General features: G+C 35.0%; 1 protein-coding gene across 1 annotated transcript in view; it reads right to left on the bottom strand.

Moving 5' to 3' along the window:
• Positions 1-1,159: 1,159 nt before the first annotated feature.
• Positions 1,160-15,861, bottom strand: part of phf24 (PHD finger protein 24) — a 48,979-nt gene continuing 34,277 nt past the window's right edge. Inside the window, exons 4-9 of the mRNA XM_088910772.1 lie at positions 13,341-13,419; positions 12,904-13,106; positions 11,137-11,303; positions 7,013-7,048; positions 4,589-4,690; positions 1,160-3,285 (exon numbers count right to left, since the gene is read on the bottom strand). Coding sequence (XP_088766898.1) covers positions 3,189-3,285; positions 4,589-4,690; positions 7,013-7,048; positions 11,137-11,303; positions 12,904-13,106; positions 13,341-13,419 — 684 coding nt within the window. The 3' untranslated portion in view covers positions 1,160-3,188. The remainder of the gene's footprint in view (positions 3,286-4,588; positions 4,691-7,012; positions 7,049-11,136; positions 11,304-12,903; positions 13,107-13,340; positions 13,420-15,861) is intronic.

The raw sequence follows: 15,861 nt of genomic DNA on the forward strand, positions 1-15,861 counted from the left end.
CCCCTAAAGTGACAAAGATCTACTGATTACTGCATGATCTGATATTAAATTAGAACACAAGAAAGGGTACAAGGTTATGAGTGGAAGATTGTTTGATAATCAGATTAATTGATACCAGGATCTCATTCAGCAATTTCGTGAAAGAACACAAAATTCTAGCCTTAAAAACAAGGCTGGCTTGCCTGTTCTCCCAAATTCTCCCAAAACCCGACTGTAATAATAGAGTGTGTAGAAATATTACCAAATTACTAATTAAGCACATTCATTACCACTCTGTTATTAATTTATTATCGTTCTGTTCTTTTTAGGGTTTACATGTTATTGATTATTCAAACAGATGAACTTAATTAGTTAAGTCTTAAAGTAAAGTCTTTAGTAGACACATACAGTATACATGGCAAGAAATCCTCTGGGACCCCATGGTATCTTATCAATTGTACTTAAGAAACACAAGATGTTCTACAGAGGCCACTGACAACAACTCTTCAAGATCCTTGGTTGTATCCACAGATTGGATAATTGCTAATGTAGTGTCCATCTATCAGGTGACAAATCTTAACAAAGTAATTATAGACCAATATGTCTAATAGTTCTAATAGTTGTAAAGTTATGGGAATTATTATTAAAAGCTATGTAGAGGATCCCCCTATATGGAAATCAGATACCAGGGAATAGTCAAATGGATTTAGAAAATTATAGTATGTTGATTGTCAAATTATAGGCAGTATGTGTTCATGGAACATGAGCATTTGGATTGAAAAGTGTTGTAATATAAGGATCTGTACTAGGGCCACTGGTCTTCTTAATTTGTAATCATCTAGGTTTTGGTAATGTTAGTAACTAGTTTTAGTGGGGAGCTGCATCAATGTATTTCAGCTGCAAAGGAATGAGTAAAGTTTAATTCCATTCTGAAAATTAGAAAGAATAAACACAAAGAAAGCACAATGAAGGTGGCAAAGGTGTAAACTATAGTAGAACAAAGGACAAAGCTGGCACAGAACAGGCACAGAGCAGGTGAGAGAAAGCATCCAAATAAAAGGAAATCAGTACCAGAGTTAGTAAACTAGTCAAAGTTACAGATTGTACCAAATTACAAGAATTAACAAGCACAGCAGAAGAAGCAAATTAAATGCAAAGTGATTTAGATAAAATTCACGACTTGGCAAACAAGTTTTAATTTAAGCAAGCACGTGTTTTTCATACAGGTAGCAAAAACATAAACCACTGTATAAATACAAAGTGGGAAACATTGAGACAGAAGAGGCTAATAATGAAAATGACTTATTTGTTCATGAGGACACACCATTCACAGTACATCTGGACAATGTGGGGAGGCAAATAAATGTTAGGGTATGTAGTCAAAAGCATATTTAATTTAAATCATGATTTGTTATGTTAAAATGATAAAATACACTAGTAAGGTCTCATTTAGAATATTTGGTCAACATGTTATAGAAATTGGTTCTGAAATCGGTCTAGAGAAGAGAAACCAGACGCATTCTGGGGCTTATAAGACTGCCCTACACTGAAAGGCTTATGGGGCTGAATCTTTTTTGTCTTTATAGAAAAGATTATGAGAAGACCTAATGCAAGTATTCATTGCCATTGATGAGGCTGACCCAGTGGACTTTGTCAGAATGAATAGTGAAACACAAACCAGAGGATATAAGAGGAAACAATGTAAAAAAGTGCATTTAAAACCAAGAACAGGAGACTGTTCTTTAGCCCAAGTGTTGTGGGAGTAAGGGACAAGATACCCAGCCATGTTGATGAACTTTATTCAAGAGACAGCTAGATAAGATCCTTGGTTCAATTAGCTTCAACCAAATTGGTTAGATGCTGAATGCCCTCCTCTTATTTCTAACCATACTTATGTCCATTGTAATGTGCTGTAGTATTCTGTCGTATTTGCTCTATTTGACAGTGTTTGCTATCCTCTTACTGGCTTTGAACAGTTCTGAAATCTCACACCTGTTTTCATCTGTAACTGCCTCCAACATAAACAAAAGACTTTCTCTTGGATATGTGGTATTCAGTATTCTGTTACTGTTTCCATCAGCTTACAGTCTGCTGTTATAAGATGATTACAAGGATGTTTGTACGTGTAACTGATCTTTTCTTGTATCTAGAAATGCTGCCGAATGCACTGTGATTGGTATAATGACATCTGCAAAAACTCAGTTTCAAAATTATCATATGAAGTCCATAATTCACACTATAACTGTTTCAAAGACAAAACGTTTCTCAACATACTGTACATCAAGCTCATGGGAATGGTTTTGATTGAATTCATATTATTTTTCACAGCAGATGGAAATGAAGCAATAGACTTCAGCTCATTTGCAATACAATGCTTGAAGCAGATGTACACAATACAGAGGTTAGAGCTTACAGTATATCTTACTAACACAGCTCCATAACAAAAAAAAATCCAGTTAAATGTCATATATAATGTTCTTAATATAGTGTTTAGGGATATGGGAATAATTTAAAGTTGGAAAACTATCTAAAACACTTAATGTATTTGTTTTAAGAATAATCCTTAAATGTACAGTAAATATAGTAGGTATGGTCAATTATATGAACTGGGCTTTTTCACAGCATGAAAAACTTGATAATTTTCCTTTGTTAAAAGAAAAGCTGGTTTATACATAAAAGTGAAGCAAAAAGGGCAAAGACAGTCTTAGGACAGGTCAGCACATTTGCCACTCAGTTTCCTAAACATGTTTGCAGCTTACTAGTGGCCTGATATCAGAAAACATGTTTAGAACATGTCCCTGTTAGTTATTTTTGCTTCACTTATATGGTGTTTTAATAAATTAATAATAGTTACTGTTAATGTGCTCATAACTACAGTAATGGAGAATGTTCCACAGATTGAGATATCTAGTTCTTTTTAACCAAGAGTGATTGCTACTGACAAATAAAAACTTTGCTGCCTGTATATGAGGATAAATATACATTATATATTGTAAATAGCTTTTCATTCCTTTATTTGTGCCTGCGCTGCTCCCAGTTGGCAGCACTTGATTTTTAAAATGATCGATAAGTCTCAAAATTAATTTCAAGTCAACAGTGTCCACGTCATCCCCTTTATGCTCTGAAAAGAAATCCCTGTGTGCTGACAGCTTTCCTTCAGTGATTTCATCTATTGGGCATGTTCCCTCTTCCCAAGGACTCTGTCATGGTTATAGCGGAGGACGAAGGTGAATTGCAGCACTGTTTGGGCGAGCTGCCAGGATGTAGATGACACTCTCCTTCAGAAACTCCTGCCAGTTCACTTGCCTGACAGAGATAATGAAAAAAACAGCAGAATAATTACTCTGGAGTTTGCTGGCAAAACTGAATTATTTCCTCAGTTTCTATGACATTCTGTGGTACTGTGAAAAAGCATCTCCTGAGATAAACAACTTTTTGATAGGGATTTAAAGAATATGTGAGAAAATGTAAGTCTTGGATTGTATGGCACTTAAAACTGTTTGTGGCTCAGGTGGTGACCTCTTGTCAGACTTTTCCAGTTGTAATCTTTATCCTGCACTCTAACGGCTGAAAAAAAACCAGTTCAAAGGAAAAAAGCTTTCAGAGTGGTGAGGCACACCTTGCATGGAAACATGTCTGTAAAAAGGCAGAGATTTTTTTTTTTAATGAATAGCATCTCAACACAACAACCATATGTTTTACTACACTACAACTGTATCGAAATTTTGAAAGAAACGTGTAAGGAGTAAGGGAAGATATAATGAATCAAAGTGTTTTGGAACGGCACAGCTGAAAGAAAATCCCTCAATTTAATAGATACTTAGTACTGTTAGTCAGAGTAGGAATGAACAAGTTGATGGGATTGCTATTAAAGATGGGTATTTTTCAATTTGAAATGTATCTGTCTGGACCAGCATATATTGCAATAAAATCACTGTCTTTGAATTTGCTCTGTAAGACTGTAAAATGAATAATTAGGCAACCCTACAAATTATCTATTTTCAGTATTTATCAATTTGTGTTCTGTGCAGCTGTATGCATCTCAAATATTCTGACTAGTTGAAAGTTTGTAACAGTGTCAGATTCATTATACACAAGTGAAAAAATCTATGGATAAACATAGCTATGTTCAGCATCTGACAAGGTTTCCTTACACAGCAATCACATCCAGAAATTATTTCTTACATTAGCCCATGGAATACTAAAATAGGAGTTCACTGGTTCCCAATTAAACTGATTAAGTATTCCGAACTAAGTGCTTATACATATCTTTAAGATAATCTGTGTATATAAAACGTTTAAAAGGGGCATTTTACAGTAGAGTTGTATTTAATATACAGTACAGTGTCATCAGTTAATGTACTGTATGTAATGTTCAGTGCTGTTGTTTCATCTAAGAAAACATAACCAAACTTTAATCTGCTCCTAAAGATTCAAGTACTTACCTACTGTAAATTCCAGTTTGTGTCTTTCACCATCTACAGTATTTAAGTTTGTTTATATTTTAATGAGGCATTGTTAAAAAACACTAATATGAAAAAAAGTTTGCAGATTTCCTGAACTCAGATCATGTATGGAAAAAAGCTGTAAACATTTTCAAAAAAGTTACCTGCTATCATCCTGCTCAGTAGACAGCAATGCTTTATCCCGGCTCTTTCCACTGCCTGAGCTTGCTGGACTGCTTTCTGATATTGGTCCAACATGACTAATGCTGCAAACCAGAGAGAAATAGTTTGTCATAGCCATTTATAGACATTTTCTGTGTTCAAGGTGTGGTGAAAACCATGTCTTTGACAGGTTAAGGTGTGTTAATTACCTCAATGCTACTGTACTGTATATACTGTATGTTAGAAAAGCATGTGATTAAGGCCTTTGAGGCATTGTTAAAGACAAAAAAGTTTGTGAAGTCACTAAATCATTTCTGATTTGGAAATAATGTACTGCAAATTTTCCACTATTTGACAGTTGCTGTAAGTAACAGCGAGTTGTACTGGTTTAGATTAACACATTTCCATCTGACAAAGCTCTTCAGAAGTATTTTTTCAGGACCTAAAATAAAATTCTGGAGGAAAAATGACTCATGCTTCATATAATGTACAGGTAAATCAGTGTAACAGCCAGCTGAACAGAGCATCTCCAAAGACTAATTTTGTCTAAAATACTGTATGACTTCTCTCCCTTTATCCTAATTGGCATTAGAGCACACTTGCAGGAACATCTACAGTACTTTGGTTTGGTCGACAAGGTACACGATGATATGAACATTGTGTGTGGTTACCATTGGCAAGACATTGAGGTGATTGCAACATGTACAGTATTCTCTTTTTTTAAACCAACAGATAACACTAAAAAAGAAATAAGGATTGTCAATAAGTCTTTAATTGCAAAGCAAGATTCACTACATTTCCCATCATTTCAGCCAATGCATTGATTTTAGTAATAGGCTGTTAATTAATATTGAGCAATCCATTTTCCAAAACAGAAATATGCAGTAGACCGTCTTCATGAATCTTAAGTAGGTTTATCTGCCTGGTATGTGAGATAATACGGAACAAGAACATTTTTATAATAAATGGAATTTAAATCCACTGCATTTTTCTAACTACCGGAAAGACCCTCATCAGTATTTTATTTGAGCCAACATTTGATACATATTTGCATCAAATCTAAATTAGATTACTACTGAAAAACAAACAATGATGGAAAATAAAATTAAAGCACATCTATTTCATTCAGCAATCAGCACATAACTGGCAAGTATCACTTTCTTTAAGTCAGGAACTGTCCAATCCTGGTCCCAGAGGCCTGGTGTGTCTGCTAGTTTTCTAGGTCTGTTTAAAGCAGCAGCACAATAAGAGCTGGGTGATCCAGTTAAGCTCTTAATTGAGACAATTTGAGACAATTTATATTATCAAGGTCTGAGCCAGAGGGGGAAAATCCAGGCTTACAGACCCTCAGTTGGACAGCCTTTTATGATCTTTATATTTAAAACGTGTTAAAGTGTTAACACATGACAATCTCCCAAATTCTGCCTTGTCAATGGTCATTACATGCAATTGATTATGAATATGAGTTTTCACTTTGTTAATATACGGTACACAGTCTAGAAAACATTGATCTAAACCATGTGAGGAGGTGGGAGGATATAATGTTTAAATAATTTAAATGAATGGGCAAAACTATATGAGATGATACCATCAAATAAATATTCCATAACAATGGGGCTAACCCACAGTAGGCTTCTATTTAAGTATGTTGCATTAACACATTTTGAAAATTTGCAAATCATTCTGGCATTTAATAAAAGCATTTAAAAATGGCAATTTAAAAGTGTTTTTAAATTTAATGTGCTATTCGGCTAACATTCAGCTATTCATGCAAACCTGGCAACCACTACAGTTAAATGTAGAGTTTAAAAGTGTCCAATTCAATTCTCTTTAAAAGATACAGTAAGACCAGAATGTTGCCTCTTGTTTGTGTCTGATCGTGTCCAATGCACCTTCTGCACCTCTGTTTTGGAACACATGCATTAAGAAGAATTTCTGCCAAAGCATACAACCTACAGTATATCTACAGTACATCCTATTGGTTTCTGTGCCATTTCCATTCACAGGAATATTCTCAGCCTTTCTCTCATTCTAAAGTAAGACAAATGCTATGATTAGAGCACAATACATCCCTCAAGAAAACATTTTGAAAACAGACTGTAGGTTGTAATTTTAGATAAAGATTTACAATGAATGTCTTTCCTCATGTTACCTTAACCCTATTAAATGCAAGTTTAAAGGGTTGAGGGAGATTTGTATTATTTCCAGTCACTTAAGACTGTATGTACAGTACTTATACTGTATTTGTCCTTGAAATAAATACCAAACAAATTTCTTAATGATACTTCACAATAGTTTGATCGTTCAAGTAATGAGAGAACAAAAAAAGGCACCATATCTGAAATTCCCAGAAGATGGGTATCTCAACATACAGTAAGTGCGTCTCAAACAAAAGCCTAATGCATGTACTGTACACTGCTGCTTACCTTAAATTCAACACAGGAGAACACAATCCGACAAGTCTGTTGAGAAATGGCACACGTGGAACACAAGTGAGGCAAAAGTAAAGATGAAAAGGGAGATGACTGAACATTATGGCATGGTTTTATGACTACTTTTTCATGCTCTCTGGAGTGCATATGACAATGGAAAACCATGCAGCTGTGCTTGAAATCCTTAACCCAGGATTTCAAATGTGTTGCAGTTTTGGGAAAATGGGAATATTGCTAATACCTGCTATACATAATTTTCATGATAAATTAAAATGACCAAAGTGTATAAAAACATGTTTGCTTTGCTTTTTCAAGTGCAGTTGTATTGTATGATATTGCTTTATTGTGACTTCTAAGAGTAGAAATGTTAGATACAGTAGGTTTAAAAGGCATACCTGTAGATGGAGAGACATTTTCATGTTCCACACAGATATTTTTAGTTTTATTATTACTGTATATAATACTGTAAATAATCCCTTTATTAATAATAATAGATAAAAGAAGGCTAAAATAAAAATGCACATTTTATTGGTTATTTAGTTTTGACTCGACATTGACCTTTTTCTTTATTTCCTCATAGTTTGCAAATTACAAAGTACAGCCAGGAAGGGCAAAGCAAAGGCTTAAAGATAAAGATGCCTTGTCTTTTTCCCCAGAACAAAATTTCCTTCACTTCAACTGAGCACTTCAAATGAAATTCAAAGTCGAGCAAAAAAAATTGAACACATGGATAATGGACGAAAAAGACAAAAAAAGTACCATCAGTCTTTTTCTTCAAACAAGTAACAAAATATACAAAATGTACAAATTTATTAAATAACAAAATCACGACTCAGCTGAAGACTAAATAGAAACTTTCTTTTAAAGAAATATCTACAGTATATTCTGTCTTCAAATTATTGAGAGATTGGGCATCTTATTATTATTATGATTCCAAATACCACTTTTTGTTTGAAAATAATAAAAAATTGTGTAGTGTAGTCACAAAAATTCAGAGTGTAGTCACAAATCAGGGTGATGAATTAAGTACAGTTCAGAAGTGAAATGGTCCAAAGACAATTTTTCCTTTGGGAGATGTGTTTGCTTTCTACATAAAGTTTTCAGAACGTGTAAAAAAAGCTGGCATTTCTTTTGTAAGTACTAAAATCATTACCAACGGATATCTTTATACCGCTATTCACAAGTACAGGTTTAGTAAGATGACTTATGAACCCTATAGCTCAGACATACTGTAAGTGACTGACTGTCATTTGCACCGACATTTATAGTTTGTACAGAATGATTCACACTTCCAAGATAATGATTCTTTGTGGTCTGATGCTGAAGCGCACTGAAAGGAGCAAATGCAAAAGTTGTATTATCAGGAGATTTCTAGTCTGACGGACAAATATGAGGCTAAATGTATTGTATTAAAAGGACATCTACAGTAGGTCAAGAGTGCACAAGTTGTAAAACATTCTTAATACCCCCCAAAAATCACATGTCTGGTATTAGGTCATTATGTTTTATTTTTTTTTAGGGTAGCCTTTATAGAAACTAGCATTTTGCGATGCGTTTTGTCCTTTTGCGCCCCTGTTTTATGGTCACCATTAAAATAAATATTTTGTAATGACTTACAAGCTTACAAAAAAGAGGAGACCGTTGGTTTCTGGTAGTTTGTGGACCGGAGCCACTTTTAAAGAATCTGATGTAATCTGCTTCAATAATAAAGTTATGCAGCAGTTTCCAGACATTCTTAAAAATCTTTTCACTTCCTTTTATCTCTGGGTCATGAACACCCTAAATGGGCTAGATGGGCAGAGTTGCTGCCTCTTGTTTGTAAACATTTTTATAGATAACATTCAGAAACCTCCTCCATTACAGTACCTTCATATTTTTTTCTGCTCAGTCTTAGGCAACTAGAAGATCAGTCATTTGAGACATCTGCTATATGCTTAATAATAGCTTTTTTGGGCTGTGTTCTTTTATTACAACTCAGGAACTTAGTCGTAAAGTCCTTAACAACTCAGGGTATACAATTCTGGCAATAAAGAAAACAAAAATGATGAAAATTTAATGATAAAGTAGTGCATGGTATCCTTTGGGACACCAATATTTAAAAATGAAATAAAAATCTCTGTTCCAGACATGATAACAGTTATTAACAAGGCACGAGAGCTGGTTTTACTTGATTGAGACTGTAGATACTGTGTGTACAGTGTCTTCCAGGAATTAAGCTTTCTAAAGTTTGCACAAGTTACAAGAAAAACAAAGGTTTCCAATTATTTCCTTTTCTCTCTTGATTGTTAGCATAGCTCCTTGTTTTAACTGCTCATTAATGTGCACAGCAACAGCAGCAACAGAGGGAGATGGAGGAGTAGAGTGCAGCCAAGGTCAGGCAGGCAGTAAAACTGTGAAAATTATTCCCTACAATCTGTAACTTAAATGCAATAACAAAAAACAACACCAATTTGTAGGTTATAAGAAGAATATTTACAATTTCATACTAAAGAATTTTTCAGAATATCATTGTAAGATAAACCAACAACTCTTTTGGGATTGTGACAAGCAAAAAGTGATAATTTTCTTTCATGCATTTTACATGAGTATGTAGCTACAGTAAATGTATAGATATGTATCCCTTGGGGCATATTCTTTCTGCTCTCCTAAATAATCAATAGGAATATTGATTACTACGTCAATACTGCATAATAATGCATATTTATATTTCACATTGAAATTGTCAGTGATGTTTTTGTCGAAGCTCAAAATCATCAATAGAAGAAAATAAAAGGAAATAAGAATATAAAGTATTGAAGCAAGAAATCATAGCATTGCATCTTCAAAATTTTAGGTTAAATAATGGACCTTAAAACCTATTCACAATATTGATTTATGTGCATATTTTTTATCTTTATGTACTTCCATTTTTAAGTTCATTTTTACTGAAATGTACAGTACATAAAAAACAACAAATATAAGTATAGTTCTCAATGAAAGCTCAAATGTACTGTATGTAGAAATAAGGATTACATTTTTTTGTAGGATCATGACGATTCAGCCTATTTGCCATATTATAAAATGTTAATGAAAACAGAGAATTTAGACACTTCTAGATAGACTTTCCAGAAATGGTACATTCATTAAGAACATCAGAGTAATGGATTAGATTCAAAAGGACTGTAGTACTGCCTTCAGGGTATCACTGGCTTAAAAGCACCACAAAATCTAATCATTCTAATGATGACAAGCATGCAGTAGCACGTCAGTACAAAAGTGTATATTTTAGCAGTTGTCTTCCTATATATATAATATATATAAGCACTAACATAAAGGTGGTATATCCAACTACTATGCTGTAGCTTTCCAGCTACTTTCCCACATGACCAACTTCTCTCTCCCTCTGCTTCAAATAACATATCCTTATAGTAGTTCAGGTGGGTGGCTGCGTCAGCATGCGTAGGCTGCAAAGGAACAAGTAATAGGTTTATTCCATGCTGAAAAAAAGAAGAAAGAGAACACAACGTTTCGGCCGTGGAGCCTTCTTCAGGTGTCACACCTATTATAAACCTATTACTTGTTCCTTCATATCTCCTTATATGTTTCTAACTCGTCCATAGGAACAATTAATTGAGGTAGGTTTATCTTACAGTTAATAAGTATTTATAAAATGGTCATATTGTAATGCAATGTAATATATTGCACTGTATACAATATTTAACAAATCTGCACAATAGCATTTTATTGCTTGGGGTCTTTGAAACGGGAAGTAAATATTACTTTAATATATTATTTTGCATAAGTGCTTGTGATAATTTTAAAGGCATTTAGACCTCTTTTTTATCTTTTGTTTTGAATTTGTTTTTAATCTGCATCCACAAAACAATACTGGAACAAAGCAAGTTACAACTTTGTCTGGGTTGTATAGGAAGGTTTTTATCTTGTCTCCAGTGTTCTAGTATCTATGGCACTGTTATCACTTGTAGGTTTGAGCCTGCTCTGTCACAATGGGGCATTTTGGATTCATTATTGATTTGGATTTGGATTGATCAATGTTTCATCAATGCTTTTGTTGTGTAATATTACCGAATACAGGCAGACTGTCAGAATTGTTAATACCACAGAGTGACAAGCATTACCTGACATTGCAGGACTGAGACTCCTTGGTATGCTTGCGGAACCAGGTGTGCTGGGCTTTCCGCACCTCTGTTCCTGTGATCAGCCCATCCTTATCCTGATCCAGACCCAGGAATGTGGCTTTTGCTCGATCCTTCTCTTTCGCTGTCAGTAGTCTGATCAATGAATTCTGCGAGGAACACAAAAGGTTATGAACAAAATCCACTCCAAAAAAAAAACCTCAAATTTTTGGTTGTAACAAAAGCAGCAAGCAGCAAGTATTGCCTTATCCTTTAATGTTTTATAGTGTTATATTTTTTTGTGATTAATAGTGCTATGAAGCACATTTCCTGGCATATAAGTGTGTCAATGTGTTTCCAGGCACATTTCCCAACACTTTTTCTTTTCCACGAAGCAGTGTCAGCGAAGATTCAAAATATTACTTTCCTAACAGTTTTATGTTACAGCAGAATTGTCTCTTTTACAGAGATTAACAGAGAAAGTAATTGTATGTAATAAAAAAAACAAAAACCCTGTAAGCATATACTCAAGCTTTTTAAAAAATGTAGGGTTTCCTCATTGTACTTGCTTCCAAAAGGTCCTAAAAGCATGTCAAAATAAGTGAGATTTTTACTGATGAATTTATTGATAAATACAACATTCACAGCTTTCTAGAAAACTTTGTTAAGCTCCTACCTAAGTTTAAAGCAGAAAACAATCTCTTCACATCATTAATAGGTCATTTAGTGGACTCTGTGTGAAATAATAGTAGTTCTCATGTGTCTGAACAAAACCACCTGTGAAGTGTGAAATGTGTTGTGAAGTTCTTTGGTCAGGGAATGAAATTCAAGCAAAGATTTAAAGAAGTTAGATGTTTACAGATTGGGTTTTCAGGTTTTGAATATATTAAGTTAAAAATGTGTATTAATTGCTTTGCAATTTTACAAAATGAGACACCATACTGTAGGAAGTGTCTACAGAATACTTTTGCAATTTAATGTAATTCCTGTTAAGTTTTCATATCAGACTTCCTGCATCGGCACTTTTTAAATCAAATGTCAGCTGATTATCATTCATTGCTAATATACTAAACAATAAATTATCTGAATCATAACTCACAGTGGATACAGTTAGTAGAGTATGGGATAAACATAATTGTTATCATAACATAATCCTCCAAACATGTGCAATGTAAAAATGCATGAATCCCAGCTTTAACAATATGATGACAAATATCAGGATTACTTAAGAACATACTGTACAGCATCCACTTACTGTATGCCTGTAAGATAGGTTTGTTGACCCAAATTAGTGATAAAAATAAAGACCACAGTAACAAATTTTCTGACCATACTGTACATAACTCTTCACTTTTAAATCACATCATTATTCACCAGAAGTTCAGGAGGTGGTCAGTGGTTCTAATGGTACACTTCTGCTCCCATATGTATAAAAACTCCTTGGCTGCACAAAGCTCTGCCTGCATCGTTTCTAGCATCCCTTCTTTCACCACATCTCCACTGGTTTATTCCTCAAAAGTGAGACAGGCTGTGATCTTCAGCCAGTGGTGTTATTTCCTCAGCTTCAGATACTGTAGGTGAGGTAACGCCAAAGTATTAGGCACTGTACAGTATATATCCCTTTATATCCGCTGGCTTCTTTTGTCATTATTAGAATTTGACCGAACTACCAAATTAAGGTTCATGAAACCTAATAAGCATTACAATAAAATGGGATTTGACAACTGTTGTTTTTAAATGGGCTGGCAGTAAACCCCCAGTGTCCCATACCTCAGACCGGAACTTCTGTAGGACCAAAAGGGACTCGTGGTAAAGGAAATCGGCCCATTCGATCGAGCCCTTCTTCTCATGGTCGAGGGCAGAGAACTGTCCCAGTACTTCCTCTTCCTGCTCATCTGACAGCTGTTTCTCAAACAGCTGCCGGGACACAAAATGCTTGTAGTGCAGGAACTCATCCGAAACGAGGCAGGACTCTGGGAAAGCCCAAAACAAAGACCCGAGGGCAAATTCAGATTTATATAAGATTACCTGAATATAGCTAGAAATTGAAACATACTGTAAAACAATATTTTTAAAATATTTTGCTAAGTTAGTGATAAGAATGTATCATTATTTGTATACATTCTACAGTAATTCTTAGTTGTTTTTTTCATCGAGGTAAGATTGGAAAGTGCAGGAAAAATAATTTGACATGTTACAATGCATACCTGGGATGATCTTGCACTGCTTGAAGGTTTCCATCAAACTGTACATCTCTTCTTCAGTCAGAAGCAGGTTGACATTATCCTATAGCAAAAGCCAAATGTTTTTACACAGTTATTTGTTTTTACTCACAAGTCCCTCTAAATCCTTAGAAATCATAAGATACTGTAAGATCAGATCACTTTATTGGCCATATACATTTTATTGTATTAGGAATGTGTCTTTTCACATACCCCAACTTGCTCTCCATGAGACACACAGACAGGAAGAGAAGCTTGGGGTCAGAGCGCAGGGCCAGCCATTGTACAGCGCCCCTGGAGCAGTTGGGGTTAAAGGCCTTGTTCAGGGGCCCAACAGAGTAGGATTCCTCAGCCAGCCATGGGATTCAAACCAGCAACCTTCCAGCCACAGGTGCAGATCCTTACCCACAGAGCCACTGCGCCACCCAAAGCAACTGAGCTTCACAACATAAGCATTAGCACAACATTGCTTGCATTAATAATAAATGCACATGCTGTGTCTAGCTGTACTGTATACTGTATATTTACCCATCATCTTCCGTTATCATTATGAAGAGATATAAATTTGTTCGGTGGCACACAATAAGAACAAGGGCTCTGCGTGACTATGGATGAGATTTAACTTACAGGAAAAAAGACACAAAAAGTGTTTTAGTAGAAGATGTTGTATTAATTGTTAATGGACTGTTGGAATATATTAGTGTCTGTGAATTGATTTAGGAGGGTGGTGGTCAAATCAAAGGTTTAGCAATGAAAGTCAAAGTTAGAAATTGTCGAAGAAAAGTCTTCACTCAGGTTAGGTGTGGTCAAGCAGAGTCCCTTTATACATGCGCATGGGGAGGATATAATCATGCAGATCTGAGAGCAGTCTCTCATACAGATCTGTGAGTAACCTCTCCACTGAGATGATAAATGCAATGAGTTTTATACAGCAAATTCACACAGGAAAGCTCATTCTAAGTTTCCATATTAGGAGTTGTTTTTCTCTCTACAAACATTTCTTTGTAATTGACCACATTCTTCTTAAGAAGCAGTTCTACCTTGCATACAGACAAAAGGAAGTATATAAATAAAAGATGTGAAAAGAGCTAGACATCCTGCAGTTGTACCATTAATATCAAAATGTCAAATAATATGCTTGCAATTGTTCTTTCATACTGTTGCTGGGTAAAAAGCATTTTTTAAAGCCAACTAGTCACTATCTTATACACTTAAAAAAAGGTAAATGCTAAAATTCTTCTTCAAAATGGAGTTCAGAAGTTCAGAAGGAGGGTTACATGCTAATCTAGCACACTTCTGCTCACCGGCGTATGTAAATGTCACACTCAGGACTTCTCTTCTTATATCTCTCTCACATCCCCCCAATCCCCCAAAGTGGGGGGAGTGATGGCAATATATCCTCACAGACAGGGCACCATTCACTTAGTTAGGCAAGTCACGCCAAATCTTTTATTTAAATTGTGTCTTTCTGTTGCATTCATTAGGATGTAACCAAACTACTGTACCAAATTATTTTCTGCGCTTTGGTTGTTTACAGCATTAACACAATAGTCCTATGACTATCATCACATTTTGATACATTATAAAGGCTGTAAGATAACAAATTTAGTTACTTTTGAAAGTATTCTAGTGTTGATTTTACTTCTGCATGTTATCAGAAAATGTGTACATGGCAGAGAGGCATACTGTATATAAAAAAGTAGCATGCATTAAAAAACAGAAGATGTTCAACTTCCATAATGCAAGGTGAAGTGATAATCTAATGTTTCACTGCTTCTTGTACTGTATATAGGATTTTCAAATCTTTGTCATACACAAAAGCGATAATTCTACCAGAGGATGTTCAAAAAGCTGTTCAGAAATCACATAAAATAATTAGTAGTAAATACCTCAATAAAACAAAGACCTCCTGCTACAGTGAATGGATACTAAATTAAATTTCCGTAAAGTGAGCAGATTTCAAAATAAATTTAATCTAGATTATTCTACCAACTGATTGTGACTGAAAACAATCATTATGGCCCCAGTAGGCTTCTATCCTCACAACAGATGCTGGTTGGTCTTTTGCAGGAAACATGTCTAGTACTTGCTTATTTAACTTGAAGGTTAACCCTGCTTGTGAAATGGTGTATCGGGAGACAATGTTTCATAATCTGAAGCAGAGACAAGTGAGTGTCCCTGGAGCTAACAGAAAACTGTACAGGGTCTTAAGATGAAAGGTTATTGACTCGGGGCAGCTTGATACATTGTGTAGCCTTGTTCCTTGACTTTTTCTGCTGTTTAGCCATATTTCACTTAATGCATTGTTCAAGGTCATTAAAACCCATGCCTCAGAGAGAATCATATCCATTTATTCAATACATTTCATCCCCCGTGAATCTCATCACCCCACACCAGCTATTCCAGGCTCCAAAAATAAACATTTTACCCACGTGCTTTCAAGTATGGAGGGTCAAAGGAGAATTCTCTCTAAACAGACATTGTTCTGTGGAATGAAATTAAATCA

The sequence above is a fragment of the Atractosteus spatula genome, chromosome 3, assembly GCF_055471065.1.
Source record: "Atractosteus spatula isolate fAtrSpa1 chromosome 3, fAtrSpa1.hap1, whole genome shotgun sequence".
Taxonomy (NCBI): Eukaryota; Metazoa; Chordata; class Actinopteri; order Semionotiformes; family Lepisosteidae; genus Atractosteus; species Atractosteus spatula.